This window comes from Pteropus alecto, unplaced genomic scaffold (genome assembly GCF_000325575.1).
Source record: "Pteropus alecto unplaced genomic scaffold, ASM32557v1 scaffold43, whole genome shotgun sequence".
Lineage (NCBI taxonomy): Eukaryota > Metazoa > Chordata > Mammalia > Chiroptera > Pteropodidae > Pteropus > Pteropus alecto.
Window position 1 is genome coordinate 1,552,815 of NW_006435764.1, and position 27,421 is coordinate 1,580,235.

The 27,421-nt window shown below is 58.3% G+C and overlaps 1 protein-coding gene and 1 pseudogene across 1 annotated transcript in view; both read left to right on the forward strand.

The window, feature by feature from the left end:
- KCNQ1 (potassium voltage-gated channel subfamily Q member 1) overlaps positions 1 to 27,421 on the forward strand; it is a 287,759-nt gene that overhangs the window by 210,210 nt on the left and 50,128 nt on the right. The window contains exons 16-19 of the mRNA XM_015588669.2: positions 9,193 to 9,268; positions 11,737 to 11,831; positions 12,537 to 12,583; positions 13,305 to 13,366. Coding sequence (XP_015444155.1) covers positions 9,193 to 9,268; positions 11,737 to 11,831; positions 12,537 to 12,583; positions 13,305 to 13,366 — 280 coding nt within the window. The remainder of the gene's footprint in view (positions 1 to 9,192; positions 9,269 to 11,736; positions 11,832 to 12,536; positions 12,584 to 13,304; positions 13,367 to 27,421) is intronic.
- LOC112479313 lies at positions 21,895 to 22,013 on the forward strand (annotated as a pseudogene).

Below are 27,421 nucleotides of genomic sequence, written 5' to 3' on the forward strand. Positions count from 1 at the left end.
CCACCCCGGGGGGGCCAGAGCCGCCGGCACCGTGGGTCTGTTCCTGTTCCTGTCCGCCGGGCACTTGCTGTGTGTCAGCCGCTGGGAAGGCGACCGCGGGAAGACGGGGCCCTCAGAAGCGTGCCGGGCCCCACACGCTCGCCCCGGGCGGAGGGAGCCGGGCCGCGGGCGCTGCGGGCACCATGGTCGGCTTCCTGCAGCGGGGCCGGGGCGGAGGGGGCGGACGGGGCCGTCTCCAGGGCTGGGCGGTGTCCTGGGAACACAGTGCGCAGGGGGGGCCACTACAGCAGACCCCAAAGATAACGTCTGCATCTCAAAACAAGTCCTGAGACTGGCCACCCGGCCCCCACACACACACGGGGACCCCCCCCCCACACACACACAGGGACTCTTCGGGGGCGCGGCCTGGGCCCTGGGCGCTGAAAACAGCGTCCGATCCGCATCCACCCTCGGCCTCCGGCAGGGTGACAGGCCAGCTCTTCCCTGGGGACGCCCAGGCTGTCCTCCTGTCCTCTGCCCGGCCTAGGGAAGGCCCAGAACTAGACAGGAAGGAACCTACCCAACCCCCGGTCCCTGAGGAAGGGGGAATGGGACAAAGTCTTCTGTGTCCCCAGACCGAGGGGGGCAGAGAAAGAGCCACTCGGGACAGCCGGCCAAGCCAGAGCGCCCGGCCCGCACGGCCCACCCAGCGCCGGCCTCTCCGTGTGGATTCAGGGTCGTCCCTGCCGTGCTTATCCAGCGACAGTGGTTGTGTGTGTTGAGAGGATCTGGGGGGGCTGGAGCTCACTGCAGGCATGGGGCTCCCCCAGGTGCCTCCCGCGGGTGGGCACCCAACAGCCTGGAGGGACCGCCCTGCACAGCCCTCCCTCCAGTTAGGCCAGGGGACAGGCTGGGAGCTGGCGTGGTGGCCTGAGTCCTAGGAGGGCGAGTCTGGTAATAGGCCCAGGCAGGGGTCTGGGCCCCGCACTCCGCTGGAGGTGCGGAAGCCCTCAGGCAGCCCGGATTGTGGGGTCCCCAGGTCCGGGCTGGGGACAGGCTCTGAAGGTGGGGCTCTGGCTCCCCTGAGGGGCGTGGGGACACACAGCCATGCCCCCCAGGACTGTGGCTTCTCCACCAGCACAGTGGGGCCACGCAGCCATTAAAACATGCACGTCAGAGCTCGGGGCTGGATGAAGGTGGGGTGAGAGACAGAGCAGGGGACAGAGGAGGAGCCAGGTACCCCCACTTAGGTACCCCACCTAGCTCTGCTGGGGCCAGAATCCAGGTGGGGTCTCTGGGGCAGGATGGGGCTCTTGGCCTTGGGGCTGTGGTCACGAGGTTGGAGGTGCAGCCGCTGGGCTCGTGAGTAGCCTGGCAGGTTGGGGGCTCTGTAGCGGGGAGGAGAGGCAGTGGGACACCTAACACAGGGTCCCCCCCCCACATGCCAGTGCAGGAGTCCCACCATCAGCACCCACACAGAAATCCGCTCAGCTTCCTGCCCCAGGACACAGGGCCCGGGCCAGGAAGAGCATCTCAGCCTCCCACCCTGACAGCGGGGAGGAGGGCCGCCGCGGCAGGATGGGGCCGCACTTGACCTCCTCCTGTGCCGGAGGCCCGCTCTGCTTCCCCCAAGGTGTCCCAGGGGGCCTGGTAGAACCTTCTGGCTTCTGACCCCCGGGGTCACCCAGCTGGAGGTGGCTGGCTCCTCGTGGGAACCCTGCTGGTCTCAGCAAAGCATCCTCCCCGGGAACCGAGGGGCCTCAGGGGCCTCGGCCGGGGCCAGGGGTGGCTCATAACTCACGAGGCTGCTGGAAGGAAACGCACACAAATCACTTTTCTGGATGAGGGCAGGAAGAAGCCTCTGGAATCCTTCAGGCCCTTTCTCTCCTTTGTTTGAATCAGCAAGTTCCCAGTAGTTCCTCTGGCGCGGCCCGTTCTGATGCGCCACCATTGGGGGGCTGCGAGCCGAGGAGACCCCGGCCCTGCCGCTGGAGGTGGGCCAGCTCGCCAGTCCCCTCCGCTTACCGAGGGCCGACAGCCTGTAGCAGACGTCCTCGTAATCTCCCTGGGGTTTAAATGGGGTCCCCCCCAGCCCTCCGCTCACAGCCCAGCCCTCGCCCAGGCCCGTGCAGAGACGCAGCCAGGGCAAAGCTGTGTTTCTTCACCGGCTCGTTCCGACCAGCTCCCCACAGGCGGCTCCTGAGGGTCAGGCCGCCCACCTGGTTTGGGGTGCCCCCACCCCGGGTGCCAGGACCACCCTCACGCACCCCAGAAGAGCCGGAGCCCGGCCACAGCCATCCCCCAGCATCTCCGCAGCAGAGACGGAGTGCCTGGGCTCCGTGTGCCCCCAAGGCCGTGTCATTGTTACAGTGAAGCCTTGGGCCACCTCAGCTCTGTCCCGTGGGGCCCTCCGGCTCCCAAGGCCTCCAAGGCTCAAGGAATTTGCCTGAACCGGCCGAGACCCAGCCCAGGAATCAGTTTGGGATTCTCTCGGGCCCTTGTTCAAGCCCCGTCTCCGGCCCCCTGCCTCCCCGCCAACGTTAAGATGGACAAGTTAGGGGGAGACAGCGCGTGACCCCCGGACTCACCCAGAGTGCTCGGAGCTTGCGTTGTGTTTTGTCTGGGCCGGTCATGAGGGGGCTGAGCAGGCCGCCCTCGGGGAGGGCTTCATGGCATAGGCAATAGGGAGCCATGGCAGGATGCGAGACCAGGGCTCAGGGGGGCACAAGGTCTGTGATCCGTCCCTTGCATTGGGGGTGCTGTGGGGCCCGGTCGGAAGCGTGCGGGCCGAGCCGGACCGGGAGCTGGAGGCCTCCATGCCGCTGCCCTGAGGCCACCCGGCCGGGCCCGAGCCGCCCCGGGTAAGGGCCCTTCCCCAGAGAAGCACGTGCTGCGGGCAGAGCTGGCACTGGGGCGTTCCCAGGACCCCGTCCTCCCCCCCACAGCCTGCCTGTCCCCCAGAGAAGCCTCCACCGCCCCCCACCTGCTCTTAGGAGTGATGTATCACACCATGTATCCACAGGGCCTTGCTGCCGTCACGGTGCCCGAACCACGGAACATTCCGTCACCCCCAGCAGCCCTACGCGCCGGGCGGCCGCTCCCCATCCGCCCCCGCCCCAGCTGCGCTCGTCCAGCCGCCGCCTCTCCGGCTCGGCTTCCGCGAGCACGTGAACAGGGTCCCAGGCGCGTGGTCTTTGCGGCCACCTTCCTCCCCTGACCACGAGGTCCCCGTCCCGGCCGTGTGGCAGCACGCGTCTGCCTCGTCCCTTTCCAGGCTGCAGAACACGCTACCCAGTGGATGTGTCGCGTGTCGCTTGCCTGTCCGTCGGTGGGCGGACATTTGGGTTTTTCTGCTTACGGAGGAGCTCCTGTGTGGACGCCGGTGTCCCCTCCTCGTGGGCTCGTGACCACCAGTGGCGTCGCTGGGCCACGTGGTGGCCTTGCGTGTAGCATTTTCGGGAAGGGCCGGGCTGTTTTCCCCGGTGGCGTCCCCCACCCCGTGCTCCCCCAGCAGCAAAGCCCACCCTGTCCTAGCGGCCACCGCGTCCCAGCGAAGCCCACCCTGTCCCCCTCAGCGAAGCCCACCCCGCCCCAGTGGCCACTCCATCCCAGCGGCCACCTTGGCCCAGCGGCCACCCCGGCCTGACTTTTCCCACCGCCGGTTACTGCTGCCTGTGCTCGGGCGGGCCTGGAGCGACCCGCACACACACACACGCCCGAGTCACTGGCTTCTCTCAGTCGGCGACGCGCGTTTGAGGGGTGTCCGTGTCACGCGTACCATCTGGGGCTCCTCCCGCGTCGCCGCGCAGCCTTCTGCCACGTGGGCGTCGGCGGTGAGTCCCTTTGCATTGTGTCACAGAGACACGCCACCCTCTGCTTGTCCCACCCCCGCCGCTGGGCGTCTGTCACTTCGAGTTATGTTTCTCACAAGTACCACTGCTCCGGGGGTTCCCACTGGTGTCTCCTGGTGGGTGCGGGCGCCCATTTCTCTGGGGGTGACCGGGGAGTGCACAGGCCGGGACATGGCGAGGTGGGCGCGGGGCTACGGGCACATGGCTCCCCGACGTGGCCGACCCAGCGGCCGCCCCCCGTCGCGGGCACGGCGGTCCCCGTCACCGCCAGCGCTCGGGGTCCTCGGCTCTTTCGGGGGGGCGGGCTCAGGGAGTGTGTACCGCGCCCCGTTCGGGTTTCGACTGCATGTCCCCGGTGACTGACGCCTCCGAGCACCTTCTCCTGTGCTCACGGGACTTCCTCTCCGAGGGCCGTGCGTGTCTTCTGCCCGTTTTTCAAGCTCATGTCATCTGCTTGCTGATGTGGGACTTCTCCACATAGCCCGGATGCAAGTCCTTGGCCAGAAAACATCCTTCCCGGCCTGCGGAGTGTTTACGCTCCTCCTGGGCCCTTTCGATGTTTGGACAATCTTAACCTTAAGGACGTCCAATCCGTCACATCTTTTCCCTGACGGTTCACGCTTCCTGTGCCTCGTTACAGAAACCTTGGCCTGTCCCGAGGTCACGGCTGTCTCGCTGTGCTTTCCTCGCGTCCCATGGTCTCTCCCGTCCCGGGGAGGCCTCTGAGCTCACCTGAATCAGCCCCGTGACTGGCGCCTCGCAGGGGGTCACGGTTCGGAGTTTTCCCTGTGGGTATCTAATTGTTCCATGTAGTGAAAAGACCGTTCTTTCCGCTACGGGATTAAAGGAGTGACTTGGTTACAGACCGAGTGATCACCTAAGGCGCGTTTACGTCCCTAGACGTCTTGTGCTGTCCCGAGTCATCTGTTGCCACGGGACCCGTTGCCGAGGCAGGAGAACCCTGCATCTGTCTGGCACACCGTGCGCGTCCCCGTGGCCTGCACGTCCATCCTCGACATTTGCTCTTCTTCAGAAGCGTCTCGTCCAGTCTCGGCTCCTTGCTTTTTCATAGATAGTTTAGAATCAGCTTCAACTCTCCAGATAAATGAATAAATAAAAGCGCTCGGGTGTTGACCGGGATCCCATCTAATCCGCACCTCGGAACCGGCATCTTACGCGTGTCGCGTCTTCCGGTTCGTGCACAGTCTGGACAGTCTGTCCCTCGATCCAGGTCCAGTTCGTTTCATTTCCGTCCCTGTGGGTCTCGCTTTTCTCGGTAGAGGTCGCGCTCATTTCGATAGACGGGTCGCCGGCGCTTTATGGGTGTCGACGCTGTTATACGTGGTCTCTTTTATTTCATGTTCTCTTTGTTACTGGCCGGTAGACGTACAGCTGGGTTTCGTTTGTCACCTTTAACATCGGTGTCACTGCTCAGTTCATTTAGCGATAGTTCGGCGGAAGGTTCTTAAGGACGTTTTTACAACTACGATCACGTCATTTGCAAATAATGACAGTTTTCCTTTTCCCTGTTTAATCGTGCTAGCTTCTGTTTTTTTTTTTTTTTTTTGCTCCTGTGCCCCGGCTGACACTCTGGGGACCCGATTAAATAGAAATGGTGACAACAGACATTCTCGTCCGGCTCCCTGCCTCAGGAGGAAGGTGTCCGGTCGTTCACCATGCGTATGATGTTTGCTTAGAGTTTGTCTTTTTCTGCTTTGTGTGCTTTTGTTTTTTTTTTTTTTAACGGAACAGAGCTCTCTCCTTGTCCTCGTACCCCTAGAGTTATGTTTTCAATCATGACTGCGTCTTGAGTTTTATCGAATGTTTTTCCGCATCTTTTGAGTTGATTATATGTTTTTCCTTACTTCCCCTGTTCGCGTGGTGGACTCTGATGATCGATTTGCAGACGTTAAACCAACCTCGTGTAACCGGATTCAACTGCACCCCGTCACGTGTCCCTCTTTACAGCATCGGCTTCAATTTGCCGGTTTTGTGGGCAGGATATTTGCATCTACGTTCACGAGAGAGATCAGCCCGGTGCTTTTTCTTTCTGGAAATATCCTTTTCAGGTTCTGATATCAAGGTTCTGCTGACTCATAAAAATCCTCTAAAAGGATTCGTATACAATTGGTGTTATTTCTGCCGTAAATGTTTAGAAGCATCTACCGGCGAAGTCATCTAGACTTCGAGGTTTTACTGTGTGCTTGGAAAGATCGTTACATTTCCAGATTTAATTTCTTTAATATTGGGCAATTTCGGTGTTTTATTTCTTCTTGTGTCTCCTTTTGTACGTCGTTTTTAAGAAATCATTCTATCTTATCTAAGCTATCAAAATTATTTTTCTGTACAATATCCTCCAAATAGATTTTTTAAAGATATCACCGGGTCTATACCGATGTTCAGTTTCTAATTCCTGTTGTTGGCAATTTGTGTCCCCCACGCCCCTCGATCTTGCTAAAAGTTTATCGATTTTACTAGTCTCTTCAGAGAATAGAATTTGGGCTCTCGATTTTTCTTAAGACAATGTCCTTTTTTTAAGTTTCATTGAATCACGCTCTTCTCTTTATGATCTCGTTCCATCCACATTCTTTGGGTTTAATTTGCTATTTTTTAAAAAACCTTTCGAGACAGATTTCAGCCTCTCCTCTTCTCAGATATTCATTTAAGGTCATAAATTGTCCTCCAAACACTTCGCTTCACGGTACTGATTTAGCTTTAAGTTTTCTTACGTGACATTTTTATGATGATTCCGTTAAAAATATTTTCCAACTCTTCCTGGATTTCTTCTTTGACCCTTAAGTTACTTAGATTCATTTCCAAAACATCGAGGGATTTTTCTGGTTATCTTTTCCTTATGAGTTTCTAGCTTAATTCGCTGTAGCCAGAGAGCAAACGTCCACGGTTTAATTCCTTTGAAATTTGTTGGAACTTGCTCTTAAAGCCCCGCAGGTGGTCTCTTCTGATAAGTGTTCCAGGTGTACGTGTTCCAGGTGTACGTGCACGGCTTAGTGCCCTTCGGTTACTGAACATGTGGTCTGTAAACATTGACCAGGTCAAGTTGCTACCCGCATGATCCCATTTGGGTCTCTGTTCGTGTTTTGACAGATTTCTATCAGTTACCCGCAGGGATGTATTCATATCTCTCACTGTGATTATGGATTTTCTTGTGTACCTTTGAGTCCTGTCAGTTTGGGCTTTATGTATTTTAAGGTCATGTTTTCAGGGGCATACAGATTTAGAATTGATACCTTCCTAGCAAATTCTGATCATTTTTTAAATGATGAAACGTCCCTCTTTATCTCAAAGGTAAAGACTTTTATCGAAGTCTCCCGTATCTGATGTTAGGTTACCTGCGCCAGCTCAGTCTGGCTACTGCACGATACGTCTTTTTCTATCCTCGTGCTGTCAATCTTGATGTATCTTTATATTTATATTTAAAGACGATTTCTAAGCAACATGAAGCTATTTTTAAAATCCTGTCTGACGATCTCGGTCTTTTCATTGGAACGTTTAGTCCCTTTGCAACTCATGCGATCTGCTGTCTTCTACTTGCTTTTTATTTGTTCCACACCTTCCTTTGTATCCCGTTTCCTGCTTCTTTGGGATTAATCAGATATCGCTGTTATCGAATTTTGATCCTCCAGGAGCTCGTCAATTCTACATGCTTTTATTATGCCATCAGTGGTTGCCTAGAGATCATAAAATACATCCTCGACTCACTAGAGCCGACCTCGGGTTGGCTCATTTCCCTGACGGCCCACGGTGCTTACAACCATTCGGCTCCCCGGACGCTTCTGCCTTCATGCTGTTTTACTTTTAGGTCACGTACACATAGTCTATGTGTAGTATTTAGATGCATCCAGATCTAGAATTGATATCGTCCTATCAAAGCGGCCACTTCTTAAATTATGAAATATCGCTCCTTCTCTCTCTCTCTCTCTCTCTCTCTCTCTCTCTAGCAATACTCAAACCTCATGAAACAGGATTGTTTTGGTCCACACTAATTTAAACTTCCTCATAAATCTGTCCTTTCCTGCGCTTTCAATCCCTCTCTCTGGTCCCCGGCCTCCTTCTGGGGTCATTTCTCTTTGTCTGGGGAGTCCCCCCAAGTCGTTTTTCGATGCAGGTCTCCCAGCAGTGAATTCTCCGGGCGTGGGTTTTACCTCCCTGTTTCTCATTGTGATAAAATACACAGAATATAAAATTTGCCGTCTTAGCCATGTGGAGTATACAGTGCAGGGACATTAAAGTATCAATGTCACAAGGTTGCACAGCCGTCACCACCACGTCCAGATCTTCATCGTCCCAAACACAGACCGTGTCCCCTTTAAACACCCGCTCCCCTCCCCTCCCCCAGCCCCCGGCGCCGCCATCCGCTTTCTGTCGCCATGAATCCGATCCCTCCGGGGACCTCACTGAAGTGGAATCGCACGGGATTTGTTCTTTTCGCTTTTACTTATCCGAGTATAGTTGATGGGTACAGAACGCCGAGCTGGTAGATATTTTCCTTGAGCACTTTAAAAATGTCATTTGGTTTTTATCCTTTCTGTTGACAAGTCAGCCATCGGGGTAACGTGCCATCACGCCCCCCTTCCTTCACTGCTCCCGGGACGTGTCCCGCGCCTCCGGACTTCGGCAGTGTTACGCGGATCGGCCTGGGTCTGGTGGACCCTGCCTCTCTCCAGTGGGGTCCGAAGAGCTGCTCGAATCTGTGGCCTGATGTCTTCCATCATTTTTGGAAGATTATCAGCCACCGAGCGTTCAAAATTACTTGTTCTCCATTGCCTCTCCTCTCCTGAGATTTTGCGTGCCTTAGAACTTTGAACCGTGTCTCACGCGGTTCGTGATGTTTCTAGAAGGATCTTTGTTTCTAGAAGGAACTGTAGAGGGGAGACGATGCATTCCCCATAACAGAGTGAGTGGCTCGGGGTAGTAACGGTCCTTGGTATTTGTCCCTAAATTTCCCAGCCGCATGACTGTTTGTGGAACATTCCAGCTGAAAGGGGCCTTGGGCGTCATCTGTTTCTACCCCTCCCCGTTACACCGGGCCCTGAAGGCCCGAGATAGGAAGAAGCTTCTGTGGCTCCACTGTGAGTTGGGGGCACAGCCATTGTGAACCCGGGACCCTAACTCCCACCCCACTTCTGAGCGACAAGCAAAGAAAGGGTCCCTCTGGGATCATCCCAGCAGAAAGAGCCTCCCCTCTCCACCTCCACTCCCAGGAAACGGCCACGAAGGTGTCCGCCCCGCGGGGCTGAGCGGGCTCCTTGTTTCTAGAAGGGCTCGGCCCGCGTGCCACAGGGAGGGCCCCAGGCCTCTGGCAGGTGGCCACTCACGCCCTCCTCTCTGTTCTGCGTTGCAGGCTGCGGGAGCACCATCGGGCCACCATCAAGGTCGTCCGGCGCATGCAGTACTTTGTGGCCAAGAAGAGGTTTCAGGTGAGTCCTGCGCTGAGCCCTCTCCTCTGCCCCAGAAGCCCCTCCCGCCCCTGGCGGAGGCTGCGGGGTCGCAGTCCCCTGACACGTCCGAGACCAGACCCCTCACCCACCAGAGACCCTGCGACAGCTTTGTTATCCATCCCTAAGACAGCAGGCCACTGGAAGGACACGTCTCTCACCTGTCCTGGCCCCTGAGGCCCAGCCCGGAGCCTGGGACACGCACAGAGCCTCTGGGGCTCATTCACCTCTGCCCTGAGTGACGGGCAGATGGCGTGGGCAGGACTCAGAGAGGGTGCAGAGCCTACCCCATCACCTGGGGAGGAAGTGGGGTCCCCCAGACCCCAGAGCCCCATCCCACACCTGCTCAGAGCTCTTGTGCTCCCTCTCCCACCCTGTGTGAGTCCTGGCCGTGCTCAGTGTCCCCGGTGGTGGCCGCCGTCACAGCACGAGGCGGGGTCTCCTTGGCTGGGTGAGGCTGGGGCCCACGGGGTTCCATACACTCCTTTCCAGGGGTGAGACTCCAGCAGCAGACCCTCAGCCACCGGAGCCCGAGGCCCAGAGAAGCCGCTTGGCGACACGCTCAGGCCCTCTCCTTCTGCTGGGGGTGGTGCTCGGCCCACGGACAAGGGCCCAGCTGAGCGCTTACTGCATGCAGACTGGTCATCCTCCCTCCAGAAGGCCTGGCCCTTGTGGCATGTGCCAGCTCAGGGCCCCGTCGTCTTTCTCACCTACCGTCCTATGTCACCCTCACTCCCTCCCTGCCAGCCAGAGTGAGGCAGGCTCAGCATCCCATTTCACAGCGGGAGGAGCAGGGCTCAGCATCCCATTTCACAGAGGGAGGAGCAGGGCTCAGCACCCCCTTTTCACAGAGAGAGGAGCAGAGCTCAGCACCCCCGTCTCACAGAAGGGAGGAACAGGGCTCGTCCCCCTTTCTACGACAGAAAAGCTGACACCTGGGTATATTATCACCAGCCTGTCCCTGAGTACCATTTTATTTATCCGAGTGTGTGGAGATCCAGAGAGTCTGCCCGGAGCCCCATGCCACGCCTGCCCCGTGCCAGACTCACCTGGTGGATCTTTAGGGGGCAGGGCCCCCTGCACTTCTAGCGCCCGGCCCCTGTAAGCGGGCAGCCTCCAACTCCTCTGCCTGGGGTTCCCGGGATCCAGAACAATGTCACAGAGTTGCCCAAACTCTGCTAAGCTGCCGGCACTGACGGCAGAGCCCTGGGCATGTCGGCATGTACCGACACCGGAGGGGTCCCCCATCTTTCTGGGAAGGCAGAGGTAGCCATTCCCTCAGGCTAGGGTAGCCCCAGTCTCTGGGGTGGCACCCACAAGAAAGTCAGGCCCCAGGCGGGCAGGGAACATGTGTCCCTTGGGCCCCACAGCCAAGACCCAGCCCTGACCCTCCACGGGACCTGAACCTTGTTCTTTCTCGTCCCCTGAGCTGGGCCGGCCCGGCCCCGCCCTGCCTGGCGTGCCCTTTGTACCCCAGCAAGAGACGGCCACCCCCCATCCACCCATCAGTGCTGACGAGGCCCGGCGGGGTAGAGGGGTCCTGTGTTCCCACGTGGCTCCACCTAGCAAACGGGGGTGCCAGGCCTCCCGGGCCATCGAAACCTCACTCGGCCAGCCTGCGGCTCCCCGGGCAAGCCCCCCGGCTCTCGGGCTCCTGGGAGCAGGGCCAGAAATGCGGCTTGAGGTTTCGCCGACGTCATGAGACGCCTCCTTCCCTTTTGTGGTTTCTGGTGATGGCACCTGAGCCCCGGGGGCACTTGCGGGCTGAGAGCTGGGGCTGAGCCTGGGAACCCGGGGGTCACCTGCTCTGCCCCCACGGCCCCAGGCCTGCTGTGGGAGCATCTGTCTGCCCCGGCAGCCTCGGAGCCCCAGCGGGAGGGGAGGCCTGCCACCCAGAGCAGATCTGCAGGCCGAGGCGGTCACCTGGGGTCACCTCTGCCTGGGAAGGGCGCGTGGTGGGCCACCTCCCCGCCCTGCGGACACTGGGAGCACCTGCCAGCGAGAAGCAGAGCGTGTCCTGGCCCCTGAGGCCCAGCCCGGAGCCTGGGACACGCACAGAGCCTCTGGGGCTCACTCACCTCTCCCCTGAGTGACGGGCAGATGGCGTGGGCAGGACTCAGAGAGGGTGCAGAGCCTACCCCATCACCTGGGGAGGAAGTGGGGTCCCCCAGACCCCAGCACCGGGTGACCGTGTGGCCCTCCCGACCCCCCGGCTGGGCCAGCTCCTCCACGGCCCTCTGAGCACGGGGACTGGTGGCCTGGAAGGCCCAGGGAGGACCTCCTGCTGGCCAAGCCCCCGGGGGCACCCCAGGAACTGCTGCCCTCTGGGCCGGCCTGCCTGCCGCACCACGCGGTGACCTCCTCGAACCCCAAAAGGCCCAGGCGCCTGCACTACGTGCGTCTCGCCGAGCCGGGGCGCGGAGGGGTGACTCGCGTCCTCTGCCCCGCAGCAAGCCCGGAAGCCCTATGACGTGCGGGACGTGATCGAGCAATACTCCCAAGGCCACCTCAACCTCATGGTGCGCATCAAGGAGCTGCAGAGAAGGTGGGCGCGGCCCCAGGGGCCTGGGACCCGAGCGGGGCCGGGACGGGAGGGGGCGGAAGCATCTGCTGCTCCCCACGTCGAGCCCTCAGCTGCCCCCCAGTTCGGAGCTGCAGGACACTTCACAGCCCGCCCCGCACCTCCCCACCCTGAGCCCGGAGCCAGGGACCCTGACCATGGGGGGCCAGCACGCTCTGGCTTCGGGTTGAAGCCTGGAGAGCTCGTTCGGATGGAAGCAGCACAATCCTGGGGGGACAGGGCTCAGACCAGCTGTGTCCCACAGGGGCTAAGCCCAGAGCTTGGCTCCGTGTGTCACAGGGTCCCAGGGCTCACTGACCCACCACTGCCACGTGAAGCCCACCAGCTCAGGGGCCTGGCCCCACCCGGAAGTGCCCCTCCCGGGCCTGCCCCTCTGAGCATGTCCGAGGTGCCCGCCTGGGGAATTTACGAAGCAGCCATGAGACACTGGGTGGTTCTGGGGTCCTGCCCTGCCTGGGGGGGGAGTCTAAGGGGGGCTGCCCACCCACCGAGCCCCCTCTCAGCACCCCCAGGAGCATGGGCCTTGGGCCTGGGAGGCAGCTGGCAGGTTCGTGGGTGGCAGTGGTGGGTGGCCCTGGAGGTGGGCACCCCGGCCACCCTCCCGCCGATAGGCCGGGGGTCCATGTGGTGCCCAGGCCGAGCGTGAGCAGCTCTCCGTTCCCTCCCCAGGCTGGACCAGTCCATCGGAAAGCCCTCCCTCTTCATCTCTGTGTCAGGTGGGTTTCTGCGGTGAGACGCCCTGGCACGGAGTCCCCACCGTGCCCTTCCCTGCCCGCCCGCCTTGCCCGCCATTGGAGCGGAGCACAGGGCCTCCGGAGTGCGTGACAGGGACCGAAGGCCAGGCGGGGACAGGGGACCCCACCCTGAGCAAAGCGGCCCCGATGTGCTTGACGAGGGGCTTTTGGTCCCTGTGAGAGAAGCATGCAGATCTGGGCATGGACTCGGCCTGCGCCCTGCTGCGGACAGCTGGGCAGTGGGGCTTGGGGGCCGCAGGGCGAGTGGCCAGCCCAGAACTGGAGGCGCCCTTGGTGCCTGGCTCCGACTCCTCACGGCCTGGGACAGGGCTGTGGGCCACGGCGGGGAGGACAGGGCCAGGCAGGTCCTTGGGGGCCGCCCGAGTTCACGCGGGAGCCGCGGCGCCCACGGGGGCCGGGTCGGCAGGGGCGGCAGGCAGTGGGGCGCATCCCCCCCTCCTGTCCCCGGCACCCCAGTCACGGGGCTGGGAAGAGTGGATGAGGGGGTAGTCTCGCCCTCCAGCCCCCCAACCCCACCCACCACCTCCCGAAGTTCTTGCCACAGAAATGCTCCCTGGAGCTCGCGGGTCCAGGCGTCTCGCCCCCCAACCACCTCGCCCACACCCCCGTCCCCGGGCCCAGTTGGGGTGCCGTGCCCCCCGCTGCCAGCACGCACCCCTGATTTCCGCGCTTCGCCCCACAGAGAAGAGCAAGGACCGTGGCAGCAACACCATCGGCGCCCGTCTGAACCGAGTGGAGGACAAGGTAGGCCGGGCGGGCGGCGCGGCCGTGGGGACCGACTGCTCGGGGTTTCCCGGCCGGCTCCGCGCGGGCGGGGCCTGAGCGCACGCGGGGCTCCGTCCTCCCTCCTCCCTTCTGCGCTCGGGGTGCACACGCGACGCCAGGGCCCCCTGAGGGGGGCTCGTGCCCGCTCCACTCCGCTCGGCTGGCCGTCGGTCCCATGGGTCGAAGTCCAGGCCAGGCTGGTTTCTCGGCCTCTGACGAATGGCATCTTCACTGGCAAGAGGCACCCAGTGCCCACAGGTCCTCCGTGGAGTGGCCGTGGGCCCCAGGCCCCTCCACTGCCCGGTCCCGACTATGCTGGGGGGTATGGGGCGTCGGCCGAGGCCCTGCTGGGCCTCCAGGGGGGAGATGGGTGCCTGCACTCCGGGGTGCCGGCCCCCCGGCCACCGGCAGGCCCCCTCCCGCCGGGCGCAGTGCCCTGTCGGGCCCCTTCTCAGGATGCCCTGGGAGCCGAGGGGGGTCTGGGCGGGGAGGGCGGCCCGAAGGCTCCGTGGTCTGCCGCGGGTGGTTATCTTGCCGAACAGCTCGTAGGGCGACGTGGACTTTATCTAAAAGTCGCTGGGAGGCTAAAAATAGAGGGCTTTCGGTTGGGCAGGGAGCGCGGCTGCCCGTTTCCCTGGCAACACCTGGCTCCAGCCCATGCCGTCCATCCGCTGCAGCTGGGCAGACGGGGGGCAGGGGGAGCGTGGCTGCACCCCACCCTGGGCCACACCCCACCTCACCTGCACGGTCTGCCCGGCCTGCGCCGGCCGCGGTCCGTGGGATCAGCCGCGAGATGGAAGCCGGCGTCCAGGTGCCCGCTCGGGCCCTCGCTTCGGGCCTGGCCCGCCAGACAGCCGTGCCCTGACCCCGCCGCAGGGCCCGGGCCCGGCCGCCAGCTCAGGCCTGAGCAGGGCTGGTGCCCCGCCTTCCACCACAGACAGCCCAGTGGGACTGTCTAGCAGGGCAGGCGGGGAACTGAGCGTGGGAGAGGTCAGCCCACCAGGCCGGCCGGGCCCGGGCTCTGCCACTCAGGTGGACGTGACATGTCCTTGGCCTTTGGTCTCTATGCTCGGGGCCAGAGACACGCGTGGGCACCCCCTGGGAGCCACGGCAGGCAGCCGCGCCCAGGGGGGCAGGCCGGGCACCCTGTGTAGGAGGCAGAGGTGGACCCAGGTGGACCCCGCACTGAGCCCCAAGTCCCGCCCGGGAGCAGGCTTGGCCACGGCACCTTCTGCTGACCGGCCCCCGCCGCCGGCCGGACTCGTGGGGTGCCTGGGGTCCCGAGTCTGGAAGCTGCCTCTCTGCTCCCCGCTCCCAGATGCTCTGCCCCCCTCACTCGTCCCCAGGCAAGAGCTACGGGGGCCTGAGAACCAGGACACAGTCTCCGGTCAGCCGACATCGGTGCGGTGGGCTGAGGTGGGGCCAGCGCTGGCCTTGGGGTACCAAACGATGCGCCCACATTTCTTCAAATCAGAACAACAAAGGCGAGCATCTCCCAGAGCCCCCGAGCCCTGCGGGCAAGGTCTGGGGACGAAGCCCGGCCTGGCTGGCCCGGTGGTTAGGATTCCAGGACACTAGTCTGCGTGCAGCTTAGGGAGACAGGTCTGTGCCGCCCACAGAGGTGGGGTCGCCTGCCTGGCCTTGGTGGTGAGCCCGGCCACTCCGCATGCCGAGCCTCAGCTCCCTGTCCACCAGGCGCCCTCGGAAGGCGCTGGGCCCAGGCGGAGGCGGGGGCGGCGCCGGCTCAGTCAGCCCAGCCCCTCCCCTGTGCTGACCGGTGCCCCCCCTTGGGGACAGACCCTGGGAAAGGGCCTCGCCAGGCCCGGAGGGCACAGTGGCACGTCCTGGGCCCCACGTTATCGCACTTATCACTGCGGCCATCGTCGTCGTGCCCGTAAACAGCCCCGCACAGCCCTGCTGTCTGCGGGGAGCGGGGGCAGGAAGTCCAGCAGCCGCCCGGCCCTCAGAGGCCCAGCAGGCGGGAGCGGTGGCAGTGCCAGCAGACCGCCACCCCCAGCCGGAGCCCCTTCCCCACCCCGCCTGGCTGGCCTGGCCGGAAAGGAGGCCGGCCCCGGCTGTGGGAGCCGGGGGTCCGGCCCCCACTGCTTCCTCGCTCAGCTCAGGCCCTCAGCCATGACCGTGACAGGGTCCATCCCAGGCCGGCTCGCTTAGCTGCAGGATGAGAGGCTCCGAGAGGACTAGGGAGGGGCCTTGGGGCGCACGGCCACTGGCCCCCACTCTTGGGAGCAGGCCGTTCTGAGGGTCAGGGGCCTGGGTGTCCCCTTGCAGAGAGCGGCCAGGCAAGGCCAGTGCAGCCTGGAGCACCTTCTCCCTGTGTCTGGGCCGGGGCCCCATGGCAGAGGACGGCCCCATGCACTGCCCTCGCTTATCAGCGGGGTGCCTCCGCTCCCACCTCTGGGATCCCCATTCCCGGGGCACCTCGTACCCCTGGCCCAGGCCCGGCAGTCCCCTCAGCCCCGCTGCACCCCGGGGCTGCAGAGCAGAAGCCGCATCCCCCCCCCCCCACAGCCCTCACCCCCGGGCCCCGCCGCAGACACCCGGAGCCCTCCTTCCGCTGTGCGGGGGAGGCTGTGACAACTGTGCTTCTGGTCCCCAGAGGCCCAGAGTCGCCGCTCACTCTCCCACGTTGCCCTGTTTATCCTGGAAAGGACTGTTATTTGTCCAAATGAGTCCTCCTTTACAGGTGGGGAAACTGAGGCTCAGAAAGGGTGAGCAGTGAGGTGAGGTCACGCAGCTGGTTAGGTGAAGAGCCGGTCCCCACGGGGGCCCCAGACCGGTGGGGGAGATGAGGCGGAGGGACATGAGAAACCAGGTCTGCAGCCTAAGGCCACGTGTGAACAGGGAGGGCCGAGGCGGGGGCTGGGCCGGGAGGCGGGGATTTGCTCGGTGGTCGGTGGTCGGTGGTCGGTGGTCGGTGGTCGGGGGCGGCACAGACGGGGCAGCCGCGCCTCCCCAGGCCCTGGCACGGGGGCCCTGAGGACGAACGCGGGCCCTGCCCAGCCCCCGGCCTGGGCTTCTCTGGGCCGCTGGGTCGGGGCTGCTGGCGGGGGAGGCAGGCGTCCCCGGGCCCTCTGGGGGCCAGATGGCGGAGGCCTCTCTGGCCTCCCGCCCCCGCGTGCGTTCCTAGCTAGTCCCCGGCCTGCTGCGGTGTTTTCGTGAGCCCTGTTTATTTTGCAAGCTCAGCTCATACTGCTTTTGCTGATATGAGGCACACAGTGGGCTGGGAGGGTTTCTTTCTTCTCTGTGTTTGCCGGAAACGTCCATGGCTCAGAACCGGATACAGGGAAGTCCTGGGTTTGCAGGCCCCAGTTCAGAGGGCGTGGGTGGGAAGGGCCCCCCCACCACCTAACACTCCTTCCCACCATGTCCAGCCCGGGACCCCCACCGCCCAGCTGCCCGGACCCCTCCTCCCCTTGGCCCAGGCAGGCCCAGCAACCCAGGAGCTGGGGGCGCCCCCGACACCTCCTTCCTCTCAGCCCCTCATCCCAGAGGGGCTCCTCCACCCACCCGAGCCTGCAGAAGGACCCCAAGGAATGTTGTCCCAACCGGTCCCCCCGCCGGCCCCCTGGAGCTCCTCCTCGCCCCGCAGCGCCCCGTCCCTCCGTGCGGGGTCAGCCTTTATGATCTGGCACTTAGATGGGTTTCCAGCGGCTGTGCCTCTGCGGCCTCCAGCCCCTCCCCCGCCCGTCACGTTGTATATTATTTCTTAAACACCACTGAAATCCCCAGGCTAATATTGTCTTTGGAATGTTTGCGTCAATATTTATGCGTGACAGACATGCTTAACAGAGCACCCTCCGCTGTCCTCGTGGGCTTCGTGCCGAGCGCATGTGGGTCTGGCAGGATGAGCTGAGAAGCGTTTCCTCGTTTCTCTGTGTTCTGGGATGTTTTGTGTAGGATTAAGATTTTTATCCCTTGCGTGTTGTGCAAAATGTGTTTGCAGAGACATCTCGGCCTGGCGTTCTCTTCGTGGGAAAACTTTTAACTCTGACTTCGGGTCTCGAACGGTTGTCTCTTCTCGGGTCCGTTTGGATAAGCCGCGCGCTCTGCTAATTTGTACATTTTTGACCTTCACGTTCAAACGCGTGGGCGTTTATCACGTTGAGGTCTGTATCAACAGCATCGAGCCCCGTCCTCACTGCCAATAAATATTATGGGGGGGGGATGTCTCTTGTTTTCCCGTTGGTCAAATTTGCCAACTATTTGCCCATTTTCTTAATATCCACAAGGAATTTCTGCCCTTGTCGCTCTGTTACGGGTTTTGTTTTGACATTCCCGTCTCTCTAGATTCTTCCATTCGCTTGGCTTGAATATATTGCTTGCTCTAACTTCTCAGGTCGGATGATCACTTCTTTTCAGATCTTCTAGATGCCGCTCGAAATCACATCTCCCCCCCAGCTGTGGTATGTAGCACGTACTTGGAATGTTCATTCCCTTGTAGATTTTTCTAACGTCCGTTACGACCTCTTGTTTTCCTTTACACACTTTTAGATCTTATAATTAGGTACACATATACTCAAATTTTTATACATTCACTACTGGGTTTAATGGTTTATAACTATGTAATACCTTCTTTAACTCAAGTAGTGTTTTTCGCCTTACAGTCTATTGTCATTGCCATACACACTTAATTTTGTTTATATATCTTTTTTACCAAAGCTTTATCGAGGTATAATTTACGCCATAAAATTTATTTAATTTATGCCCTAAAATTCTCCCAATGTAAACGTATAACAAATTTTAGTAAATTTATAGTTCGATGTGCAACCATCATCAAAACTAAGTTTTAGAACATTTTCAACCTGTCCTACCCCCCGCCAAAAAAAAGTTCCCTCAGTTCCGTTTGGAATTACCGTCAGCTCTCGCCCACGGCCACAGTCAGTCACCGTTCCGCATTCTGTGTCTGTGCCCTTAAATTTCTATGAGGCTGGAAATGTGCCTTCTCCGGGTATGTCCTACAAATGGAATGGGACAATACGTGCTGTTTGTGTTCGGCCTTTTTCACACGGCGAGGGTCATCCGTGCCTCCCCAGGCCTCTCTCCCTTCCGTGATGCTATTCAGAACTCGGCTGTGTGGCTCGGCCACGTTCTGGGTGCCCCTTTGCCAGTTGATGGACATTTGGATCGCTTCCAGTCTGGGGCCCCTTGTGGGCGCTGCTGCTGTGAACTTTTATCTACAAGTGTTTGTACAGACATGCGTTTTCTTTCCTCCTGGTTCGGTGCCTACGCTTGGGAATGATGGGTCGTGTGGTGAGTTTCTGTTTAACTTGCTAAAACACGTCTCGACTGTTTTCCCAAAGGGTCCGAACCACCTCGATTTCCCACCAGTCACGTGCGGGGGTCCCACTGTCCCCAATCGCCTCACAAACGCAGGGGACCGTGGGCCTTTTTCATCTCGGCCATTCTCCCGAGTGTGTAATGGTGTCTCATTGTGGGTTCGATTTGCATTTCCGTAATCGCTAATGGTGTTGGACAACTTTTCATGTGCTTATTAGCCATTCATAGTCTTCCTTCGTGAAATGTTTATTCAACTCTCTTGCCGATTTTCTAATTAAGTAGTTTGTTCTGTTATTCAGTTGTAAGAGTTGTTTATAGGTCTGGGTACAAGTCCTTTACGAGATACATGACTTGCAAATATTCCCTCCCATTCTGGGGCCGTCTTTTCATTTACTTAATCGTGTCTTTTAAAACACAAAAGTTTTCAATTTTAATGAAGTCCAATTTATCTTTTCTTGTACGGCGCCCACGCTTTTAATGTTGTATCTAAGAGCTCTTTGCCTAATCCAAGGCCGTGAACACTTTTTTCTATGTTTTTCTTCTCGAAGTTCTATAGCTTTAGCTTGCACATTTTGGTCTATGATTTACTCTGAGTTAATTTGGGGGTGTGGTTTGAAGTGAAGTCTGAGATAAGTTTTTTTGTTCCGGTTTGGTCTGTTTTGCTTCGCTTATAAACATCCAATGGCCTCAGCGCCTTTTGTTGAAAAGACCATCTCCCCACAATCACCCACCAAATCGTCACGGCACCTGTGTCAACAATCAGCTGAGCATAAATATGTGGGTTTATTTCTGGATTCCCAATTCTGTTCTATTGGTCTATACGCCCATCTTTAAATCTGCATCACACCATCTTAACGATTGTAGTTTCATAGTAAGATCAGGCAGTGTAAGTCTTCCAACTTTGTTCTTCTTTGTCAAATTGCTTTGCCCATTTTAAGTCCTATGAATTTTTGTATGAATTTTAGAATCACCTTCTCAACTTTTACTAAAAAAAAAACACAAAAAACACAAAAAACAAAAAAAGCAAACCTCCTGGGATTTCAATAGGAGTTTTGCTGACTTTATAGGTCCATCTGGAAAAAATTAACATCTTACCAATATCGAGTCTTCTAGTTCATGAACATGGTATGCCCTTCCATTCATTCACTCTGCTTTCGTTTCTTCCGGTGGTGTTTTGTACATTTCAGTGTACGAATCTTACCCATCTTTTGTTAAATTTACTCCTGAATATTCTGTTATTTTTCTCACTATTGTTAATGGAATCGTTTTCTTAATTTTATTTTCGAATCGTTCGTTACTAGTATTTAAAAATAAAATTTCTTTGTTCTATCAAGGTAAACTATGACATCGCTGTTGTTATTTTTAGCAAATTTTCTTGTTATTGATTCCTTAGGGTTTCTTACACGTAGAGTTATGTCATGTGTGAAAAAAGACAGTTTTACTTTTTCCTTCCAACCTGGTTGACTTTAACTCCTTTTTTTTTTTTTTAACTTGCCTAATTATACTGGCTTCAACTTCCAGTAACATGTCGACTGGAAGAGCCCAGAGAAGACACTTACAGGGAAAAATGTTCAGTTGTGCACCACGGGGTGTGACATCAGCCGAGAGTTTCCCACGGATGCTTTCGATCAGTTTAAGAATGTTTCATTCTGCTCCTGTGGGTCGGAGCTCTTCTCGGGGAGGGATGTTGTGCTTTCTCAAGGGCCCATTCTGCATCTTCAGAGATGATCACCTTAGTCTATTAATATGGTATAAGACATGAATTGTTTTGGGGGTGTTAAACCACATGCCTTTCCCACTTGGTCCTGCTGTACAATCTCTAAAATGTTGCTGGATTTGGTTTGTTAATATTTTGTTAAGAATGTTTATATCTGTAGTCGTAAAGAATGTTGATCTGTAGTTTTCTTGTGTGTGTGTGGTGTTTTTTTTTTTTTGCTGACTTTGCTGTCAGGTTTTAAAATTCTTTTTAGTCCTAAATACACATTTTAGGTGACTTTTATAAACACTACATGATTGAGTTTTTTTTTTTTTAACCGTTTGATACGTTTGTACTTAATGTAATTTCTAATGAATTTGGGTTGATTTCTAGCAGTGTGTTTTGCGCTTTCCATTTGTCCTAAACTTTTTAATGTTCGTTTTAGTCCTCTTCCTCACCTCATGCTGGATCGATGATTAATTCTCATTTCATTTCTCCATCGATCGGCTTCAAAGCTATACATCGCCTTTCTTGTAAACGTGAACCTAGAACGTTTTAAATGGCCCCATTATAGCAGAGTCACCCACATCCATAATAACATAAGGACCTTAGACCACTTTAGCTTCAGTCACTCTCCTGCCGACTGCTTTGTCGTGGTATATTTTAGTTCAATTATATTTATTTTTAACCCAATAATTTATAATTAGTAGCATTTTTTACAACCAACATGTGTTTACATTTGTCCAGCTATTTGCTTCTGTCGCTCACAAATTATTTTTTATCTCAGGTCTTACGTCTGGGCTCACTTTTTTTCTGGCTGAAGGATCCATTAGAATTTCCTTCAGCGAAAATCAAAGTCTCTCCAATTTTATTTGTTTTAGAATGACTTTTTTTACTGCTAGAAAGTATTTCCACTGGGTATAAAATCCTGGGCCCTACGTTCCCGAAATGATTTTCTCTTAGCGCGTCAAAACTGTGGTCCCACTGCTCTATGGCTTCCCCTGCCACCGCTGAGAGCGAAGGTCAAGGCGAGTCGCCGCTCCCGGAGGGTGACCGCTCTGTTCTCTCCCGCCGCCCTCGAGGTCTTCCCTTTGACCTTGGTGTTCTGCACTGTCGCCGTGAGGTGTTAAGGAAAGGTCCTTCTGTTCTGTCTGCTTGCGGTTCAGTGGGTTCCTTAATCTGTGGTTGGCTGTCTAGTGTCAGTTCTGGATTTCTCTCCGCCACCTCGTCTTCGGATTCCACTTCCACTCATTATCTCCTTCTGGAATTTTCATGAAACGTGCGTTAGACCATCCTCGTCCCCTCCATGTCTGTCTGTCTGTCTGTCTCTCTCTCTCTCTCTTCATTGTTAGAGTCAGGAGTCAGATGCAGTCCGTAAGGCATCACAAATCATAAAAAGAATTTAGGCTGCATTCAGCATAATGAAAAGACAATCTGAGGAGGCAACAGCCTTGTGAAAACATTCGTCCCCTCCATGTCTCCTAATCACGCTTTTTAAAATCACTTTGTTCTAGTCTACGGCCACGCCACCCTGAACGAGCCCGATCCCGTCTGATCTCGGGAGCTAAGCAGGGTCGGGCCTGGTCAGTACTTGGATGGGGGACCACCAAGGCAGATCGGGTGCTGTAGGCGTAAAAAAATTAAAAAATAAGGGATTGTAAGCTGACAAGGTCCTTGCAATCTGTGAGGTCAACCAAGGGTTGCCTCACCTAAAAAAGAAAAAAAATTAAAAAATAAAAAATACATCACTTTGTTTCTCTGTACTGTATTGTGGAGAGTGTCATCTGATCCATCTTCTGATGCACTAATTATTTCTTTAACCGTATCTATTCTGCTATTAAATCTGTTCAAAGAATTTTCACTTTCAATTATTCTTTCTATTTGTGGAAATTTTATATGGTTCTTATTCATACTTGATAGATCTTTTTATAGTATCTTTCTCTTCACTTGTATATTTAAACTTCAAAAAAAAAAATCTCGAAGCGATTGAACGTGGCCGTTTTCTATTGAGTTCCTGTGAATTCTGGTATCTGCAGTCTTTGCAAGTCGGCCTCTCTGGTTTTTTTTTCCCTCCCCTGCTGTCATTCATGGTGTTTCATTCCCTTTGAGGGTTTTCTTTTTTTAAATCACAAGTTTACACATGTTAGAATTTATCTGTGGGAATCTTTGAGGCCTAGTGCGGAGACGAGGTCCTCGGGGAAGATCCAGGGTTACTTCGCCCCGTTTGCTGTACGCGCGGGAGCGCTGCCACCCTGGACTTTAAACTCTAGGCTCCAAGAGCTCCAGACCACCCAGGCGGTGTGTGTTTGGGCTTTGAAGCCGAGAATGTGCAAGCTCGTGGATGTGATTTCTCAGGGCGAACGGCGTTCCGTTCCTTAGCGACAGGGCAATTTGCTTTACAGTCTTTCGGGGAGTTATTTCTCATTGATCCTCACGCTGAACGGAGAGCATGCTGGGAGCACGGCCCCAGCTTCAGGCAGGGCTCCGCCGTGAGACGGCCCACCCGGGGCAGGCCCGGGCTTGGATGCCTCGCCATCCATCACCCATGAAGCTATGAAAACCGAAGCTTGAGTTTACTCGGTTCGTCAAACGCCTGCGGGGCACCTCTTTCTTCTGTGGGTTCCACTTTCGCTGAGTGTTCAGCCTCTCACCCCCCCTTGTTTCCTGGTTAGCTCGTCAGTGCCAGTGAGTGTCCCTCTCCGACACGTGATCACGTAGAGCAGACAGAGACGGGATGTTGAAGACGGGGTTTTTCTGGGCGGCCTGGGTCTCATGGCTGCTATGGCCCCGGTTCCTGTCCTGGTTCCTGACCCTTCTGGGTTCCGTCGCCCCGTGCGGCTTGGGCAGTGAGAACATGTCTCATTCGCGTCGGTCCCTTGGGTCTTAGTCATAAGTGGGTCTAGCGCTAGGACTCGACGGCATCTGGGCTGGACCACCGGCCCTCGGAAGCCTGGCCTGAGGGGGGACCCTCTTCCAGGCCCCGCGTCCCTCGGAGAGGAAAGAGTCCCCCACTAACTGGAGAGGTTGTATGGGATTCACAGCACCCATGGTATTTACTATCCAGCCCTTTCAGAAAAGTCTGTCAACCTTTGCTCTTGGCCAGCGATGTCCAGCAGAAATACAGTGGCAGCCACGCATGTGATCGTAAATTTTCTAATAGCCATATTTAAAAAAATTAGAAGACAGATTAAATTCATTGTAATACTATATTTTATTTAACCCAACAGATCGAAAATGTTATTATTTCAATATGAAATCGATATTAAAAAAAATTATTGAGATGGTCAACCTTTTCTTCAAAAGCTAGTGTGCTTTGCACGTACGGCACACCCCGAATCGGATGCTGCTTCCGTAAGAACTACCTGGTCTGCGTTCAGATATCATAAAATTTATAGTGAAAAAAAGGAGGTTCTCACACCTGAGCCATTCCAAACAGAGTTTTCCAGGGGCTGAATTGGGGATCTGTATTTCAATTTGAATTTGTTAAAATTAAATTAAAATTCAGTTCCTCGGTCTCGCGGGCCACATTTCACGTGCTGTGTCGGCAGACGGGGCAGCCGGGGCTGGCGGCTTCGGGCTGCCATGTCCCCACAGGGCCAACCCCACAGGGCGAGCGGAGCCTGACGCAGGCAGAGGAGGGGGCCTGGGTGGAGGGCGGCATCTTTGTGCCCTGGCACCCCCCCCCTCGTTCCCCCTCGCAGACCCCTCCTGGGCTCCCATTCTCCAGAAGCTTCCCTGAATCCCCTCCCTGGAGCCCCAGAGCACATGGCCCAGGCCTCCCGAGGCCCCTAAGACCCGTCCACCCGCAACTCTGGTTCTTAACACCCACGTCTGTCTCCCTCCGGCCTCAGCGTCCCTGCCCAGGCTCTCGGGGGACCGTCGGGAGCAGCGCGGGCTGTGAGGCTGCGTTTCCGCTGTCCCCAGAGCAAGGCCACCTCAGACTCCACGGAGCACCTCACACCGGCTCAGACTGGTCACATCAGAAAGCTGGGCGGCCTCCTCACACGGGCACCGCGGGCCCTGCCCCCCACTCCAGCCTTCTGCCCAGCCCCCCACTTCCCTCTGCCCGCCCCCCAACACTCCTCTCTTTGCTGGTGAGCTGCTCTTGAGTGACACGGGCCGTAAGCAGGCGAAGGCGTGGGGCTCCGCCTGATCAAAGGGCCCCCTTCAGAAGCCGTCATTAGTTGCTATTCTGGGAACTGGTTATTTTAAGGTTCGTGTATTTTTTCTTTCCTGAGGAGCCGACTTAGTGGATGGCGAGGTCCTGAGGTGCTGGCTCTTCAGTCAAACCACACAAGCCCTGTTTTGTCTAGGGTTTCAAAGATAAACCTATAATGGAAGCGCCAGTCGGCGCTGAGCGCCGCCACCCCCATTCCTGGGCGGGGGACCCCACACCCTTCACGCGCCGAGGCTCGATGGCCCCAGGATGGGGCTGCCGCGCTCCGGGACGGAGCCCCACATCGAGCCCGTCGGGCCTGGAAGCCGAGCGGCCCTTGTCGCGGCCAGGGCAGCCCCCGAGGCCCTGCCCGGGGCCTGGCTCGGGAGGCGTCTTCTGATGGACGCAGGGCCCGGCTTTGGCCAGCGCGGGAAGATGCCCGCCCTCCCCAGTAGCCAGGGGACGCACGCTGACAGCGACATCTAGGAAAATGATAAGGCCCCGTGCCAGCACGGAGAGCGCGAGCAGGCACCCTGTCCGCCGCGGGCGGGCTGGGAATTTCCGAAGTCACAGAGCTCGGGGAAGGGGGTCTGGCCGGGTCTGTCTGCTCACATTGAAACGACACGCACCCTCCGATCCGGCGCCTCCGCCTCCACAAAGGAAGCGCCAGGTCGGGATTTACGTGCGGGGACGCTCGTCCCACCCCAGTCTGTAACAGCGAGAACCAGGAGCCACTTGGGTGTGGTGAGAATTGAGTCGATGGAGACACCGCCCAGGTGTGGGACGCTGCACCTGACCGCGTCAGCTGCTCTGGGGGACACCTGTGACGAGCTGCTAAGTTAGAAACCTCAGACGCCAAACCGGGGATCCCAGTTTTATGAAACCGCACGGCCGAGGCAGCAATGGGAGGGCGGCGAGGCCCGGCCCGGCCCGGGGGCGCTGGCAGGGTCCGGGCGGTGGGCAGCTGTGCGCGATCCCGCGCGTCTGTCGGAGGCGGCGACGCCTCTTCCAGGCGGTGTGCCCGTGGGCGGTGTTTCAGGTGGAGGGGGCGACAGCGACGAGGGGCCGCCGCGCCCCTCCCAGCCTCCTGCTCTGGTCGGCCCTCAGCCACCAGGAGGGCTGTCCCTCCATCTCGCCATCCTGTGACCCCTCCCCAAGGGCCCCCCAGGGCCGGGGCTCAGTCGGCAACCGCCATCCAGGTCTTGGTCACTGGTCTGAGCCTCCTCCCCTCAGGCCCTCCCTGTGCCAAGATGGGGAGGCTGTCCGTGCCCCTGGCCAGGCCCGAAGTCCAGCCCCAGCTCCCAGCTACTCCGGCCCGGAAGTGCCGAGCACACCCCTGTGCTCCTCCCATTGGTGAGAGCAGGTCACGTGGCCCCACCCAGAGGAGTCTGGGGAATGTGGTCCCGGCAAGACCACCATTTCCAGTGCCACGGTGGGAGGAACAGGGATCTTAGGCGTGTCCATGTGGCTGGACATCTGTCTGTCCGCCCATGTGCTTCCGGAGGCAGCGGACTCACACCGTGACTCGGGCCTGCCCACCTGACCGCGAGGTGGCCCCCGAGGCCGGCCCGTTCCCGGACCCCGTGCCAGCACCGGCCAGCGAGGGGGGTGACGCGTGGCCGGAGCTTGGCCCTCTAAGCGCACAGGACCCCTGGGACAGCACAGAACCAAGGGGCCCATGTGCTGCTAGGCTTGGTGCCTTGGGTCGCGCTCCTGCCGGGGGAGAGGCTGAGAGGAGGCCAGGTCTGCCATCTGTCCCCAGCATAGGCTGGCACTCGGCGGTCAGCGGTAGCCGTGCTGGCACAAAGGGACGAACGGGGCCAATGGAAGTGGGCTGTGGCCAGCTATAGGGTCAGCACTGCGGTCCGAGCCCTCCTTCCTCCATGATCCCGGTGACAGGGCTGGAGCTGCAGTCGGTGTCCGAGGGGCTAAGTGACACCGATAGGGAGCCCCCTCACTGAGGTCGAAGTGGGCGACGCATCACAGCTCAGGGTGTCGGGGCGGAACACCGCAGACACGCCCGATCTCATCTGCGTGGCTGAGCTCTGCGAGGGCGCACGAGCCCCCAACCCCATTCCGGGGCTCGGTTTCCCCACCGCTGAAATGAGGGCGCTGGTCGGGTGGCCTCTAAGGGACCTGCCGGCATTCTGGACTCAGCCATCCATCACGGGGGAGACCGGCAGGCCCCCATGGTGTCCAGGGCAGGGGCAGGGGGGCTTGCCACCGGAGGCCACCGCTGCGGGAGGGCAGTCAGGGCTGAGGCTCGCCCCGCAGTGACACTCGGGGCTGCCTCAGAGCCGACCCTCAGGGCGGCGTCCGGCTGGGCTGTCGTGTGGGCCTGCCCTGATACAGAGGTAGGACGCGGGAAGGCTGGCCGCACGGCTCACCCCTCTGATCCCGCAGCCCACTCCCCACTGGCCAGCAGCCGCAGACTCCCCCCAGGGTGGTGGCCTCGTCTGTTAGTGGCATCACCCGCTGGGCCTCCCAGGAAGGAATGTGGGTGCTCAGGCGCTGCCCGACCCCACCATGGGCCCCGCACAGGCCTCCGCAGTCCGAGCCTCAGTTTCCCCCGCCGCACCTCGGCCTGCTGCCTTCCACGTCCTCGGCAGCCCCCCGGGGATGCTGTTCCGCTCTCCACCGCCCCTCCCCCCGGGTGCTTCTCTCCCAGTCCGGGGACGGTCCCCCTCACCAGGCCTCTCCCGAACGACTCTATTTATAGGCCTCAAGTATTGGCCAGAAAGGAAACTTACATTTTTAAAAATTTAGCTCAAGTCCGTGTCAACTTCTGTGGGTTGACTGGGGAGCGAGGCGGGCTGGGGCGGGCACAGACAGCCGTGTGTGCCCAGGCGCGGGTGCGGACACGGTGGCCACGGGCCCTGCGCGA